We start from the raw sequence: 17,721 nt of genomic DNA, 5'->3' as shown, positions 1-17,721 counted from the left end.
TGGGGACTTGTTAGCTTCCTTAACAGTAGGTGGGTTAAGGAACCAGGGCAAACAGGCCAGGGAGATAATGCTACTTAACCTTCAGTGTCCATGGCCCAGGGCCAATCTGGCACAGTGAGAGGCATGCTACTCCATTAAAGGCCTAGGCCTCCGGCAAGGGGGAGGGCTGGGAAGGACTGGGATCCCTGGTTTCTATGATAGAGCCCACATGCAAAGAGACACAAAACTCCTTCAGAACACCCACAGAACGGGTGGAAAAGGGGATCCTAACTATGGCCCAGTGAGATACTGAGGTGAGAGACACAGTGGGAGGCAGCGCCTACCCACACATGCCAATGGGAGGACACAGTCTCTGCCTGAGCAGCTGGCTTCGTGGGTACAAATGTCTCCAGGTGAGGGGTCACAGGCGGCAGTCACCATTCCTGTTCTCTCACCCTCGCCTTCTGTTCTCCAGAGTTCTCCATCCAAGGGACACCCTGGCTCCCATCATCCAGTTGGCCTTGGGGCCCAGTTGCCTACCACTCCTTGGAGCCAAAAACAGTCCTCCGCTTACTGAGCACCCAGCTCTGCTGAGTCATTTAGGGCTCCAGGATTCAGCCAGCCCTTGACTCAGCACCTGCTACAACTTGGCCTGGCTGGGAGGCCTCTAACCTGGCTGCCATCACACAGCTCTCCAGGGGTCACAGCAGCAGCTGTAGCAACATTCCACATTAGCACCCACTGGCCTGGGCATACTGGGGCCCTCCCAAAGATAGAGCCTCCCGAGCTTTTCAGGTTTTTGCAGAGAAGCCCTTTGTGGCATAAGACCAGCTGCCAAGTATATCTTCAGAGAGCAAAGGAGGTGAAAGGGCACACTTTGGAGTCTAGCACTTTGGACTTAACCATGCATGTGTTTGTCCTTGTCACTAGCTCTGTGACCATGTCTGGACTGCTGTGTCCTTAGATGGAGGTACTGACACAGATACAAGGGACGGAGGAGACACAGTGAGACTCAGATGATGGTGGCAGAGTGTGTGTGTGTGTGTGTGTGTGTGTGTGTGTGTGTGTGTGTGTGGAGGGGTGCGGCTTGCTTCTGCACAATCACCAAGTCTATGTACTTAAATCTGTGCCCAAATTGCATGTCCAACCTCCTTCCTGTATGGCAGAAGACTGCTGAGCAGGAAGGGAGGTGAGAAGACAGACAGAGGTTGTAGCTCATTATACTCTGTGTATGTGCGGTGTGCAGGAGTGCAACTGTTAACATTCAAGGAGCCCGCTGATTCCAGCCCACCCTTTCTGTCTACACCGTGGACCACACTGCACATGAGGGTAACTAGGGCCATCACTCACTCCTCAGGCCTGTGACAGGACAGGCACATTTTATGTTTCCTAAAGGGAAATTATCGAGTATTTGCAAAGACTGTCATAATAGTACTGGTTCTTGTCACATCTGATAGCCAATGGTTGGAATTCACCTAGGTCACCCACTCTGAAAAACAGTAATAAAGAAATAATAAGTAAGACGCAAAAGTGTGAAAATATGAGAAAAACACACTGGGTTAACTGTCAAATGATGACAGCAAAACATAAGATTATTCTAGATAATCTTATGCACTGGAGAGCAGCACACTTACATTACAATCTGAATAGTCATCTTGAAAAAGACAAAACCAAACCAAAATCAAGAAAAAACAAAAACAAAAAACCCACAAACAAACAAAAAGCCAAAAAAAACCACACCAAAAACAAACAAACAAACAAACAAAAAACAAGACAAACACCCCCCAAAACAAAAACCAAAAAAGAAACCAAACCAGCCAAACAGGAGCAGGGTGATGCGTGACAGGAGCAGGGTGATGCGTGACTATAACCCAGCATTTGGGAGGGAGAGGCAGGAGGACCACCTAGCATCTGAGGCCACCTTAATGAGCTAGGTAAAGGGTTCCAGACCAGCCTGAGCTATATAGCAAGACCCTGTCTCAAACCAACCAACCAACAACCAACCACACCCAATGACAGAGGAGATTAATTTTAGTAATGTTAGAAATCCTCATATGTCCAAAAAAGCCTGTCCCTTCACCATGTGACAGACAGGAAATGTGACACACTGTCTACTTTGGTACCCAGGCATCAGATTACAACTCTCATCGCTAAAGGAACAGCTACAGCCACACGAGACCAGTGACTCCCTGCCTGGCTGGTCCTGACCCCCTAAAAATGTTATAAGGATTTTTACTTTGGGGTGAAGGATCAAGATGTCAAAGGGTTGTTTTGTTTTGCCTCGTTCCTGAGTGGCAGGGCTTTGCATGACATTCTTCCCTGCTCTTTGTTTTCCTCAGCGTCCTCACAGAAGGGATTTCACTTTAAACACTAGTGAGAATCAGGCTTTTACATTTTAGAATCGATGTAGATTTTAAGCACAGCTTCCGAATAGTCACTTATGGTAGCTCCGTGAGTACCGACCTGCACCCTGATACAGTTAAGGATACTGCTTGGTTAAGTGATGAGTTGTGGGTGGGTAGGATGGATGTATGGAAAGATGGACTGAAGAAGAAAGACAACACAGCTCGGCAGTGGGAGAATAAGCTGAGCCTGGACTCTTGTTTCCCAGTCCCCTGGTTGACACTTGCCAGCCATGTGTCCTTGAATGTAAGACAGAAGGATGGCAAAACCCTCTTTATAGAACTCTGAGCAAAGGAAGATAACACTTTCATTTTCTTTTATTATGTGGATGAGTATTTCATTTGCATGCATGTATGTGTACCAAGTGCATGCTTGGTGACTGTGGATGCCAGAAGAGGGCATTTGATCCCCTGGAACTGAAGTTATGGATGGGTGTGAGCCACTCTGTGGGTACTGGGTCCTGGTACTGAACCCAGGTCCTCTGCAAGAGCAATAAGTACTCTTAACCTCTGAGCCATCTCTCCTCCAGCTCCAAGGTTACAATGTCAGTGTTAAACACAATGTCTGCCACAAAGACAAGTATTCCAGAAAAGAAGGTCCTTGTCATATGATCAAATGAATGATTAGTGTGGTCAGGCTGTCCCAGTTTATGAGGCAATGGCACCTGGGGCACTTGCTGTGGCCACAGGTACCATGGGTTCCTACTGGATGCTACTGTTCCCCAAACCCCATACCACCATCTCCCCCTCCCAAGAGCAGAGCATGCAGCCCCTATATCTTAGCCATGTGACCCCTGCGTGTCCCTTTTGCCTGCCCCTGGCCTGGTCTTGCTGCATACCTGCACCACCTCGGGCCTCACGTTGAAGATGTATAGCCAGTCACTGAAGCGTGGGTAGCTGTTGAGCTCGGCAGTCCTGTCGCTGGGGGTCACACTCAGCTTACACTGCCGCTGCTTGCAGATGTACCGCACCAGCTTTGCCTGTGGGAAGTCCAGCAAAGAGAAGGTCACCTTTATGGGTAACACAAGCATGTGGCAGCCATGTGCCCTCTGGAGAGCTCAGGCAGACACCAGGGATGCTCTGACAACAGGAGCCAGCAGGGGCCGGGGAAACCCCTTGCTGTCATTCATGGTGCAGAAAGGCTACAAATTGGGAGTTTGGATGGTCTAGCTGCAAGCATGGAGCCCACATCTTCACTGAGACTGGCCAACTACACTGCCTTCAAAACCAGCTCCTCAACAGTAAAGGTCATGACTATTCAGAACAGCAGCTAGCTAAAAAGAAGCCAGCCTTCCTGCTTGGTACACAAATACAGATAATTGATAACAAGGAAAGAGGGGAGGCTTGCAAAGATGGGGCAACCTTCCAGCTGTGATTCAGACAGCCTGGGTTGGGGCAGAAGTTCTCCCTGGGTCTGTGATGCTGGGCAAGTTACTTACCTTTCCCCTCTGATACACCCACCCCCACATGCACATACAACACACACGTACATATACACACACACAACACACACACGCTAACACACACACACTAACACACACATCTACACTGATGATAAAAAAAGATGCTCCCTCAGAGAGTTGAAGAGACAGTCAGCTCATCACAGAAAGCACCCAACTTTCTAGGGACAGTGGGGTGGGGACAGTGTTGGTAACAGTCCTTAACATTGACTATTGGGGATATACACCCCAAGAATGCTGGCAAAGTCCAGACCCAAGGGAGGAATGTCCAAAGCTTTCAAAAGACTCAAGCAAGATAAGTTTGAACAAGTATGTACTGACCTGGGTCAAGCACAGAGCTCTGACCAGCACTGAGGAACACAAGGGCAGAGGCAAAACACACAAGGAGGGTACAGCTTGGACAAGCTTGAAGAGGAGGCTCCTTCAGCTGACGCAACCCGGCAGACTCCAACAGACAGGACTATGGCACCATTCAGGGAGCCAAGGAGAGCAGTTATCTGGATTGGCTAAGCCTGTAGCATCCATTGCCTATGAGAATATCTGAGGCCAGAATATCTAGTCCTGTTGCAACTCTCAGTGTCCCCAAAAAGCAAGCACCACCTAAAGGCCAGACCCTGCCACTCAGAAACACTCAGGTCCAGAGGGTTTGGCTATCTAGGTAATGCACCCCTTTCCCATCACCTGTAAAGATCTCAGCATGTTTCTCAGAGTCTGGTGACATTTGTTATCTTGTTAACATACATCCTAAAAATTAGTAAACGCCAGTTAGCCAGATGGTTCAGCAGGTAAAAGCACTTTTGTCACCAAGACTGATAACGTAACCGACTCATCCTTTGACCTTCATGTGTGTGCTATGGAGTATGTTTACACACGCGTGCGCAAACACACACATACACACACACACTCCACAGAGAGTAAATAAAAAAAATTTTTTTTAAAGATAGGGAACAATTAAGGAAAATATCTGACATCAACTCTTACTTCCACATGCACATGCCCACATGAACACATACACACATGTGCCCACATATACACATGAATGCATACTCCCACATGAACACATATACACATGTGCCCACATATACACATGAAAGCATACTCCCACATGAACACATACACACATGTGCCCACATATACACATGAATGCATACACCCACATGAACACATACACACATGTGCCCACATATACACATGAAAGCATACACCCACATGAACACATACACACATGTGCCCACATATACACATGAATGCATACACCCACATGAACACATACACACATGTGCCCACATATACACATGAAAGCATACACCCACATGAACACATACACACATGTGCCCACATATACACATGAATGCATACACCCACATGAACACATACACACATGTGCCCACATATACACATGAATGCATACACCCACATGAACACATACACACATGTGCCCACATATACACATGAATGCATACACCCACATGAACACATACACACATGTGCCCACATATACACATGAATGCATACACCCACATGAACACATACACACATGTGCCCACATATACACATGAAAGCATACTCCCACATGAACACATACACACATGTGCCCATATATACACATGAATGCATACACCCACATGAACACATACACACATGTGCCCACATATACACATGAATGCATACACCCACATGAACACATACACACATGTGCCCACACATACACATGAAAGCATACTCCCACATGAACACATATACACATGTGCCCACATATACACATGAATGCATACTCCCACATGAACACATACACACATGTGCCCACATATACACATGAAAGCACACACACACATGCCTGCAGTAGCATCTTGCCTTGCTACTGAATTTGTGTCAGTGCCACACCCCTTTGGGTGTGGCTTCAGGTGCTGACTGGAAGGTAGAGAAGGGGGGGCCACTCTCACTTGGGTCTTGGAAAGCATCAGAAGGGCAGAGACTGCATCTGAATTAGGATATTGAATCCCACAAGTAACACATTAGGTCCCCCTACTTTACATGAAGGCAGGGCCTGTGACTCACTCACTTCTGCCTCCTTGTGTCACCTGAGTATGACACGTGTTCACAAATGTCTGAGAGTGGAAGGAGGAAGGAAACACCAGGGCCCTATCCTTAGGAGTTCCCTGCCCTCCTTCCCTCTCCCCAGCCCTCCATCCCTCGCTTCCTCCCTCCCTCCTTCCACAGAAGATGGCTTGCAAACCACAGCTCCAAAGGGTTGGCCAGAGGCAGGCCTACCCACCAAATAGCTGTACAAACTCAAAACTACCCTTTTTCCACATTAATGAAAGAGGCTAGGCTCCTGTCGTTAACAATGGCATCAATAATGGCCACCCATCACAGTGTGGGTTCACACTGGGCCTCTGGATGAGCAGTAGCAGTGTTTTACACAGAACTTTGGCCATGGCTAGCCGATGCAGGGAAGCACCACCCTGGGCTAAGCCTGAGCCAGCCTGTGGGTCGGTTTCCACTTGTCTGCCCTCCCCACCCCTCTTCAGTCTCTCACTCATCTTTGTGCCAGCGAACCTCTCGCCAAGAACCCTTGGACTTCGGCTAGGTTTCCACATCCCTTCCTCCAGGAAGCCACTAGGCCCTTGCCCAAATGGATCTTAGTCCTCTCAGCTTGTCTGCCTCTCTTCTAGGGGTTTGAGCCCTGCAGAGCCAGAGGTCTAGTCTGCCATCTCTGACCCCTGCTAGATGCCCAGAAGCCTGGCACACTGAGTATCGTTAAAAAAAAAAAAAAAAAAAAAAAAAAAATGGTGGTGCACGCCTTTAATCCCAGTACTCAGGAGGCAGGGCCAAGCGGATCTCAGAGTTCAAAGCCAGCCTGGTCTACAGAGTGAGTTCCAGACAGCCAGGGCTATATAGAGAAAACAAAACAATAAAAAACAACAATAACAAAAGCCAAAAATGAAACTTTAATCCCCCCCCCCAGCATGGCACAAACCTCACAGCTACATTCATTCACTGCACACTCTACTGGTCTCATCTTTTTATAAATGCTGTTGGACTAAATATCCCAAAGCAGGCCACGCGCAGGAGTTGTGGTGTAGAACTTGCAGTGACCTCATTACACCCAATCACAAGGCAGACTGCCAGTGAGGCCTGAGCTGAGGGACAAGCCTCTGGTGTGCTGTGACTGCTGGCAGCTCTGGGGTCCCGGAGCAGCTGTCTCCTGTGAACTCACTCTGTTGCAGAGCGGTGTTCTTCCCCACCTCACACGCGAGGGCAAGGGGCCCTAGCACAGGGAAATGGAGCTGCTCTCATTTTTTTTTCTCAAAGTCAGGGCAACCATGCACAGAAACACCAAATGGCCACTCTCCGAGACAAACCAAAGCAGGCCTGCCAGCCCAGCCCAGGGGGTGTGCCAGGGGACCTCTCACCAGTGGTGTCATTTCCTCTTTACCACAAACCCCACAAGATCTAACTTTCCGGAATTTAAAAGCACCTGAGGTTCCAGGAGTCGTTAGGATGCTGGCCACAGGGGAGGGCCTTGGTCGGCCCACCCCAACACCCTGAGGGTCATTTGCGTCAAATGTGTGTGCCCCACTGTGCTCTGACACACAACCAAGTTTTCAGAGTGTAAAAGAGCTTCGGTGAGCCCACAAACAAGCGGGTAGGTTCCATACACAGCAGCACTCACTCTAAAGCAGCCTGGACTGAAAGATCTACTTTCTGCTCTGAGTTTTGACAGTTAAGAGCAAAGATGGAGAAAAGCCCCAGGGCTCAGCTTCAACATGGGGAGGACAGTGGTGCCAGAAGGCGGAGGCCCGTGAGTATCTACCTATAAAAATACTTAGAACCAGCAAGAAAAATGCAAGTCCCACAGCATTCTTGCCAGTTACTCAGGCCATCCCTGGAGATCACCCTTTGCACAGGGTGGCTGACTGCAGACCAGCCATGGTCATTGGACTGGCAGATGTCAGGCAAACATACTACCCGGATGCAAGGACACTGGTCTCCTGTCTGATCTACCTGTTTAGCTCCCCTGTTTCATGTCCTGGGGGATGTACTAGGTCAGGCAGACCTCAGCCCCATGCCACCTCCCCATGGAAGGGTCTAGATGACTTCATTTCAGCTTTCCCATCTGTCTTCTGAACGCAGACTTGACTCTACTTTCTCCAGCACCCAGGGCCCTGTGAGAGTCACTCCAGCTCAGCTAGCAAGAATGCAGGCCTCAAAGGGAAGAGGCACACAATCCTCTGGTGGATGTCATCTGAACCACACATACCTCCACAAAACAAAACAAAACAAAAACAACAAAAATACCTCTTTCCAGGGAACTGACTCTGTAAATGACATAGCTCCACCCTAAAGTTGCAGGGCCTAGACTCGCGAGATTCCTTCTATAGGAGACTTATAGGTAAGTGGCTAGATGCCAAGATGTTTACCACCCTGACCCTGACTCAGGTGTTGACAATTGCAGGGCCTTCCCTGTGACCCAAGTCTCCATGTCCAAATGCAGGGCAGGAGGTTATGTCTACAGTAGCAGATGTGCAATGCTGGTGTATGCAGGGGCCAATGGGGGCCAGGAGCAGGCTGAGGCAGACATGAGTATCTTGTACAGAGGCAAGCTCCCTAGACTATGAAAGTCACGAAATTGTGTTGGTACTCAATTATGAACCTGGAAGTAGGAACCACCTCTCCATTTGTACAGGGCCTAACTCTTTCTCCTCCTGGTGTCTCAATGTCAATTCCAGGAGATAGGGAATTTTGTAGATCCCTGATAAGCACCAAGGGACTATCCAATTGTCCATCACACAACTCCAGACCTAGCCATATCCCTGGTGCACCCTTCTCTTACAAAATAAGCACATGCAACCCAAAACATTACAGACTCTTCTTACACATTTAAGGTTCTATTTATTTTTACTTTATTTTTTGAGACAGGATCTCACTGTATATACCAGGCTGGCCTTGAACTCACAGAGATCCACCTGCCTCTGTCTCTCGAGTGCTTGTGCCACCACACCTGACCTTATTTTTATGTAAGTGTACATGTTTGTATCTGTGCACATGTATGTGCATGGGGGTTTCTGGGGAGGTCGGGACACAGTTTCCTGAAGCTAGAGTGATAGATGGCCATGAACTGCCCTACATGAGTGCCAGGAACTGAAGACAGGCCCTCTGCAAGTGCTCTTAGCCACTGGGCCATCCCTCCAACCCCCTTCACATGCTTTGGGTGGGATGTTTACTTTACTCAAAACTACAGAGAGGACAACGAAGCTATGCTGAGATGGGGAGCTGAGCAGCTGGCTTGGCTCACTCACTGGGTAAGGGACACCTCCTCACCAGCCTTAGCACAGTGACAAGCTAATCATTCGCTCAACATATGCTAAGACCATGAGACACGTAGCTGTTCTTTATTAAAGGCATGTGCCACCACTGCCTGGCTTCATTGGAATTCACATAATAAAGAAATCTGATGCTTTGCCCTACATCCTACATAACCTCCCCAAACACTGATGCCTGATACCCATTTCCTCAGCTTGGCTGAGCTGTGTTGATCCCTGTACACAGGATGGCACTGGGAAAGACCTACCTCTCTTGTGATCCAAACCCAGCAATGCCTGGTCTATATCAGGCAACAGACCTGTACATAAAAACCACAGCATCTGCACACCTCCTAAATGGGTCTATTCACACAAGCAGGCCACCATCTCTGCTCTGATTTGCAATAGCCCTTGAGTTAAACCTGATCTCTGGCTCCAAGTCAGTTCCAAATTTACTTAAAGCCTGCCATGCCCCTGCCCAGTACCTGTGGACATCCCTGAACATGCCAAAATCCTAGCATGTTCTACAGCCTGAACCAAGCAGCTGGATGGCCACCCTTTTGTCCCTGTCCTCTGGAGCTACACAGACTCCAGCCAATAGGAACTGGCTTTGGACTAAGTCCCAGCTCACTGGCACCCTGTGTCTTTTCTCCCACAAGTGCAGCACCACACACACACTCTTAAGCAAATGCCCACAGCAGTCCTTGCTACAGCCAAATCCCTGCCTGCAAACTTCTAACTTCTGGAAGTCTCTGGAGCTCTCGTGACCCACTATACCAGAACAGTCTCAATGGTTCCTAAAGCTGCTGTCCCTCCCTTACTGCCCCTCTGCCTAATCCTGGGAATGCTCTCTTCCAGCTTCCATCTCATCCAAAGCTGGATGCTTCTGGGTACTTCCTGCCAATCCGGCTGGCTAAGCACTCTGGCCTGGCTACCATGGCCAATGTGTTGCAAAACAGTTTCTGGGAATGCAAGGGGGCTCTGGGGGCTGCCACACAGCTGCTGGCTCCACTAACAGGCATGGGCTAACCACAGCACTTGGCCCTAGAAGTGGTCCCTTGGCTCTCAAGCGAACCCTTCAAGGTTCCAGAAAGAGCTGACATTAGCCATAAAGGGGTAGAGTGAGACAGCATCAGCCAGGAGCCAAGGGGCAGGTAGAAGAAACCCCAGTGGCCCCACGCTGAGCATTTTGCAATAGCTTTCCCTGGCTGGCTCCTCAGGGAAGCTGCCAGCCAGTGCATTTGTGCAGAGACAACCTCCCTGCAAGCCTCCCAACTAGCAATCCTGCCTTGACGTCAAACTCCAAGTTGGAGAACTTCAAACACAAACAAACAAGTCTGCCCCAGACCACAAGTGGAGATGTTCCCAAGGAGGCCAGCGCTGAGAGTGGTCACAGCTGGGAGCATGGAGCTGACTGCCCTGTCCTCATCCACCAGGACTGAACTCTGTGACCTTATCTCAAGCTCCAAATGTGAGGGTCTACCCCTAGCCTGCTCCCTGGCCTTGTTGGATTGGTGTGAGTGTCCACTGAGAAGCAGTGATGAGTTGTAAGAGACCCTGCCCCTGAAGCACTCGCAAGCCAGCTAGCTTCTCTGCACAAGTTGCACTGTCCCTAGATAATATCACAAGGTCTAACCACTCTGAGACTATGCACTGCAGCCAGGAAGTAGAACAGCTTGGTCAAAAGCACTATTGGGGCTTGCTGAGACACTCCACGGGCAAGCCAGGCAAGGTTAACAGACAGCCAAGGATCTGAGTTCTCAGTGACACCTGCTGAGGCTGTGAGCCTCCTAAATATCCTAGGACAGCATCCACCCAAGCAGCCAGGAGTGAGCCAAACACAGTGCCCTTCGGAAAGCAACCTTTGCCTTGAGAAAAGTCTGTGAGCGATCTGCCTCAAGACTGTTTTCCCAAGGTTTGCTTCCTGCCCCAGCTCATTGCTATGGCCCCTAAACCCTACCCTGTGTGCTATTAGTGCCAGCGCCCAGGGGACGTGCCTCAGAGATAAACTGATCTATCAGAAGAGAGCAAATATCCACTCTACACTCAAACTTCCCATGCCAGCCCAGGGCCAGCCCAGGGGCAAGAAGAAATGTGTGTCTACCTATCGCTCAGTCATTCAATAGTCAAACGGCACCCTCCCCAGTCAGGCATGGTGCTTTTCATAAGCAGCATGGTTCCCAGGATCCAGCTGAGACAACAGATGCGTCCACAGGCATACCTGGCTGGGGGACACGAGACAAAGAGGCAGAGAGCAGGCATGCCACCCTCTGAACATCCATGACACAGCAGCCTCAGTGGACACAGGTATGACACTGAGGTCCCTGGTGCTTTGCACTTCTGTTGGGAAACTGAGAGGAGGGTCAACAGGTTAGGTACTGTGCACACATGTGCTCTGGTTCAAGCACCCCCACATGTTTGTCTGAAGTTAATCAGACAAACAACACAGCTAAAAACGTAGTTTACTCCTAACTCTGCAGTCACAGAGGCTGGTGCACACACTATGGGAGCTCCAAGAGACTGGCCCAACTGTGAGGCATGCACTGAGGGAAATGAGGAGAGGGCATGGCAGGGGGAGGGGACACCCTGTGAGCTAAGATGAGCATCATAAAAAATTTAAAACTGAGGGGAGGGGACAGCTAAGCAGAGACTAGAAAGGACCAAGAAGAGAGGGGTCAGGACAATATTGGCTCTTACAGGACATCAAGATAATAGTTGGCTTAGGACAATACTGGCTCATATAGGTTCCAGAATGTTCTGGAAACTTCCAGAAGGTCTTGAAAGACCACAGCACTAAAATAGCTGTAATCATGCAGGTATAGGGAGGGAAGCACTAGGAGAAATGTGATCATATTTGCATTTCTGAATGATCATCATTTGGGAAACCATGCGGAGAACAGATTGAAGTGGGTGTGGAGAAACCAGAGACAGGAAAATCGACGAAGAAGCCACCGCAACTCGGCAAAAGATGAGAACAAATGGTAATTTAGCTTGTGGCGGTGTGGGAGGAACAAAGAAACAGATCCAAAAGATGTTTTATTGGTATTTTTACTATAAAGATAAGACTTCCTTCTTGCTTGTCCCAGGCATTTCTGGCATACCAGCGCTCTGGAATGCAGGAAGCTGAAGCAATGAGGCTCACAGCAAACGAGCTAACCATGTGGACTGTTTGGTGTACTAGAGCCTGGCACTTTGTATGTGTGTTGGGGTGGGGAGACCTTTGGCTGAGGGACCAACCAGGCAGGACACAGCCTGCAAACTGAAAAGCCCAGGGCCCCCACTTCTGAACACAGCACCGCCTTACTTCCCAGGCAGAGGGGACCTGTGCTTGCCAAAAGTAAAAGCTGCTGGCTCCCAATGCTCTGCGGGAAGCCAGACAGAGACTGCGGGCATGGCACCTGCGAGCTGGACCAGGCTTTAGAGGGCTCTCTCCAGCCAGCCTGTCACACAGTTTCTGCCCACCCCTCTTTGCGGAGGAAGAACCTTTTCCAGCTTAATTGAAGAGGCCAACAGGGTTCATAGCCACACAGCTCACATCTCACTTCCACCTGCTACCTGTGGCTTCAGCTGTCTGACCCTTTACTTCCTCTGTCTCAAGTGAAGGACGAGCTCTTTGGGCAAACAAACTGTCAGGTGTTTTGAGCACCTGGCATGCTGTGGACCCCATGGGGGCTATTCACTTCTTCCTTCTCTGCAGCCTTCATCATGGAAAAGGCCTGATAGGGAGACCTGTGCAATCATTCTATCAGGCAGCTAATGGGAACAGAAAGGTGACATACAAAATAAACAGAAGCCCAAGGAAAGGAACTACAAGGGGGCAGTGATGTCAGCTGTGGGAACGGAATGAAACACCACTCTATTCCACTCCAACAAGCAGAAGCCAGAAGGCCGGAGGCCTGTCTTCCTCAGCAACCAGGATCAGTGGGACCACAGAAGGGCTCAGGTAACAATGGGACTACAGACAGAGCTCTAGCTAGTGGTGTTCAGGGAGGACTGGTCAGGAACCCTTGATTCTGGCAGTCCTCAGGCCTGAGCTCACATGACCATTGCTCTGCTATTGGTCAGCTACCTAAGCATATTCAGTTTTCTTATCTACAAAAATGGGTGGGGGATAGAGGGAGCCTGCTTAGCACTAGGCTAGGCAGCCATGTTTTTCAAGAAAATGCAAAAGGCCTGGGATCGTTGAAGGCAGTTAGAGACCTGACTTGATCGTTGCCTTAAGAGTCTTAAACACCCTCCTGTATGTTTACTTGCCAAACCTCAAGCTATCTTTGAGCATTCCTTGACAGTGGGTAATTGCAGGGGAGGCTGGCCCAGCTGACTCATGCTCACCCTGAAAGATGACTTCCCTAGGCCTCACTCTCTTCCCAGGAGGTCAAGAGCAGTTCAACAGCCAAGCTACATTGTGTAAAACAGTCCTGAGCAAGAAAGCCCAACAAACCATGGAAGTTACCCAGCCATAGGTGGCCCGAGGGAGCAAGACAAAGCGGCCTTGCTCCAGAAAGGAACAGGGGCTGTTCTCCAGGCTTAGGCTGGGGAACACAACTTGAAAAGACACACAGACATGTAAGTACACATAGATGCATACATGAACATTCAACTGCTACCCCAGAGGAGCTCCACCTGGACAAAAAAGGGGTCCATTTGAAAATAAATAAGTTTTGGTCTATCCAGCCTCCCAGGAAATCAGTGGGCTCCAGGTACCCACAAAACTGGATATTCACAGTGTGGTTTTCCCTGCCTCCCATAGTTAACTTATTGATCCTCCCTACAAAGCTGATGCCATGCACGTCCCCATTTCACAGAGAAATGAACCAGAGACAAGTAGCCATAAATCACACTGCTCATGTAGACAAAGAAGGACCTTCGTGAAGGCAGTGTGATACCATATCCACTCTCTTTATCATAGCAAAGTTAAGGTAGAAACCGATAAATCACCATCGCCAAAAATAACTTGGGAAGGAAAGGATTAAGTTCTGCTTACACTTACAGATAAAGGTCCATCATAGAGGCAAGTCAGGGCAGGAGAGGAACCTGGAGGCATGAGCTGATACAGAGGCCATGGGGGAGTGCTGCCTACTGGCTTTCTCCCCATGGCTTGCTCAGCCTGCTTTCTTATAGAACCCAGGATCACACTGAACTAGGTCCTTCCACATCAAGCATCAATCAAGAAAAATGCATCATAGGCTTGTCCACAGGCCAGTTTGGTGGAGGCAGTTTCTCAGCTGAAGTACCCGCTTCCCAAATGGCTCTAGTTTGTGTCACATTAACATAAAACTAGTCAGTACAATACTGAATGGCAAAATTTTGGGTACCTTCTGGGTAGCAGGCAAATGATAGGCATCCTGGTATGAGGATCACTTGCAAATGAGGACCCAGAGGTCACGAAGCCAATCCAATACCACTCAGTTGGGTTCTTGCCACAGCAAATACCCTCAGGACGTGCCTAATAAATATCCCTGCACTGTCCCGACCATCTGTGACCTAGTAGGTCACCCAGGTGTAAACCCCTGCCTTGGAGACAGATCCATTAGGCTGCACTCTACTCATACACACTGACACATCATTGATGATGTGCAAACCCAGGGAGGCAACTAGCAACTGCTCTGCTGCATGACCAGCAGTGGCCAGAATTTTCCTGTTCTCTACCTTGGAGAGAACTCATCAGCTTCAACCTCCTTCATCAGCACAGTGTCCTCCCCTAGAGGGCTTGCAAGCCACAGTTTACTCCTTTCCACCCATGGGCAGAAGGAAACAGATTGAGCCTCCTGCCCCATGCCAATTGAAGGAGGCCTATGTACTCAGCCTTCTGCATTACCCTTCCACGCATGTGCATGCACACACAGTCTTGCATAAGACCCAGTTTCATCCACATACAGACCTCCGGCTAGACAAGCAGCAAGCGCTGTGAGCTGTAACACACTGTGGCCCATTTGGTGAAGTAACACATACCTCAGGTTTCACTCCTGACGAGGCTGCATAGAGTATCGCCCAGCCAGGGCCATTCCCAGGTGACCCAGATCCAAATTCTGGGTCACCTGAGAACAGCTCACCTGTATAAAGGGAATGCTGATGGACCACAAAGGCCACCATAGTCCCTGTCCTCCTCCTATGTGGCTGCCCCAATTAGGACCTGTCAGCCAGCGGGGCCCACTGTCAGGATTGCACCCATCCATAACACCAGGAATTACCTTAACATCCCAGCTCTTAGGAGTTTCTAAAATGGGAATGGCCTGCAAGGTAACAAGCTAATGAGGAAACTAAGGTCCTCGGGAGACCAGTGACTTGGTCACAATTATAGTTGAGCATCTATCTCCCTGTTAGTGGATGTCAGGAAACCTGTTTTCCATCTGCTGTGTGAGCCAATGGTTAGTGGCTCTGCCAGCAGCTAGTGCTTGCCTGTGCACACACACATATACACTTGAGGAGGTCAGAGGTCAATGCTGAGTGCGTCTTCTCATCATTCCTCACCTTCTCTTTTGAAACAGGAAGGCTCAAAGGCTCTAGAATTCACCGCTTGCCCAGGCTGGCTAGCCAGCAAGACTCCAGGATACTTTCACCTCTGCCTCCCCAGCTCTGGTATCTGGGCTTTTTATGTAGATACTAGGGATCTGAGTTCAAACCCCCATGATTGCATGGCAAGCATTTTACTGACTGAAGCATCTCCCCAGCCCTGCCAGCTATTTTTTTAAGACAGGGTCTCACTATGTAGCTGGTCTCAAACTCTCACTTCTCCTGCTTTAGCCTTCAAAGTGCTGGGATTACAGACATGTGTGTGCCACCATGCCTGGCTCAGCCACTTTTATTTAACAATTCAGGGGCTTATCTATAAAGTCTCCAAGCACTAATTCACTTTGACCAGGCAAGTCAGTACTGTAACTGTCTCATGCAGGGATCAAAGTCAGACTTCAGAGATGAAGTAACCAGGAGAGGAGGTTAAGAATCCAGATGATGTCATTCTGCCATGCCAGCCAGACTCCTTAGCTGGAATGCTGGCTGTCAGCTGATGGATGGACTTGGAGTTCTCAGCCTGTACTGAGCCACTCCTTAGAGAGGAGCGGCTGAAGTCAAGACTAAGGCAGCTCCTATCTCAGCAACCCCTGGGAATGTTCCCCCCAGAAGAATCGTCCATAAGACACTGGGAACAGATGAACAGATTTCCCCTAAAGCAGAGGAGGCTGGGACCAGGCAGAAAATGTAGCCAAGTGTTTACTATCAACTCCCAGGCTAGAGACCATATAACCAGTGCCACAAGATTCCCTCCATAGGCCCAAGTGTTTACTATCAACTCCCAGGCTAGAGAGCATGTAACCAGTGCCACAAGATTCCCTCCATAGGCTGGACTTCCTCTGGTCTGCAGGGCTGCAACCCTGAGCGTGTGGGAAGCAGGGTTGAGGCTCTGATCCTGCAGGGCATGAGACTTTACTCATGTCTGGCCTCCTGTGGACTCAAGCACTCCTGTTTTCTTCCTGAAGAAAGGAAGCCATTTCTCAATCTGTTGCTACATAAGATACTAGGAAACCAGAAGCAAGAGACACATGGGGGACAGGCATGCAAGAGTAGAGAAGGGAGGGCTACTGTGGCTCGTCGGTTGCTGGCCCATCAGCTGAAGAGCCCATCCTGGGCTGTTTACAAGGGAACTGGCCAGAGGACCCAGCCTGGGAGCCATGTGAAGAAAGAAACTATAAAACCACTTAGTCAACTATGACAAAACCACTGACAAGTTTCAACACACAGTTTTGTGTGTAGTTTTATTAAGTGACAAGAGCAGAACAAGAACCCAGTATGACAGATGAGTAAAACCATGCTAGGGGCAGAAGCAATTTCTACCTAGAAAGCACATGCAATGGCGGTACTTACCTGAAGTTCTGGCACTCAGGAGGATAGGGCAGGGGGATCAGGGGTTCGAGCCCAGTTAGGGCTTCACAGTGAGTTAAAGGCCAACCTGGGCTACATGAGACCCTGTGTCACATAAAAGAAAATGGAGCTTAAAAGATGGCTCAGATGTTAAGAACACTAGCTGTTCTTCCAGAGCACTTAGCTTCAATTCTCAGCATCCACAGGGCAGCCCACAGTCATCTGCAACTCCAGTTCCAGGGTATCGGAGCCCTCTCCTGGCCTCCATGGGCACCAGGTATACACAAGGTGCTATTTATACATGCTGGCAAAATACCCATACACATAAAGTAAAAGGATAACTTCAAAGAAAGTAAAGGAGAAAGGGAAGGAGGGGTGAAGAAAGAAGAGAGGGAGGAAAGGAGGGAGGGAGGAAAGGAGGGAGGGAGGAAAAGCACAGGGAGCCAAGTGGTCAGGAGCAGGCACCTGCTCTTTTCTCTCAGGCTTTCCGTGTTCTGAACATTGCAATTACACAGGCTGATTTTGCAAGGCTGTTAACCGGTAATGGTATGTGTCAAACTGTCAACCAGGTACTGACTATTTTACAGCATGGCAGGGTGGGTGGTGTGCTGCCTGTGTCCTGTTTGTCAGGGAGCCAAGCCAGGCCTCCCACTGAGGCTAACTCTGGCATTCACTGTGTCAGGCCTGGTGGATACCAGCAAAATGAGTAAGTCCCAC

The 17,721-nt window shown here is 49.3% G+C and overlaps 1 protein-coding gene across 1 annotated transcript in view; it reads right to left on the bottom strand.

Moving 5' to 3' along the window:
* Ksr1 (kinase suppressor of ras 1) overlaps positions 1-17,721 on the bottom strand; it is a 125,908-nt gene that overhangs the window by 47,685 nt on the left and 60,502 nt on the right. Inside the window, exon 2 of the mRNA XM_051179839.1 lies at positions 3,221-3,361. Within this exon, the coding sequence (XP_051035796.1) occupies positions 3,221-3,361 (141 nt within the window). The remainder of the gene's footprint in view (positions 1-3,220; positions 3,362-17,721) is intronic.

Source organism: Phodopus roborovskii, unplaced genomic scaffold (genome assembly GCF_943737965.1).
Source record: "Phodopus roborovskii unplaced genomic scaffold, PHOROB, whole genome shotgun sequence".
Taxonomy (NCBI): domain Eukaryota; kingdom Metazoa; phylum Chordata; class Mammalia; order Rodentia; family Cricetidae; genus Phodopus; species Phodopus roborovskii.
Note: the sequence above shows the minus strand (reverse complement) of the source record. Positions and strands in the feature narration are given on the sequence as shown.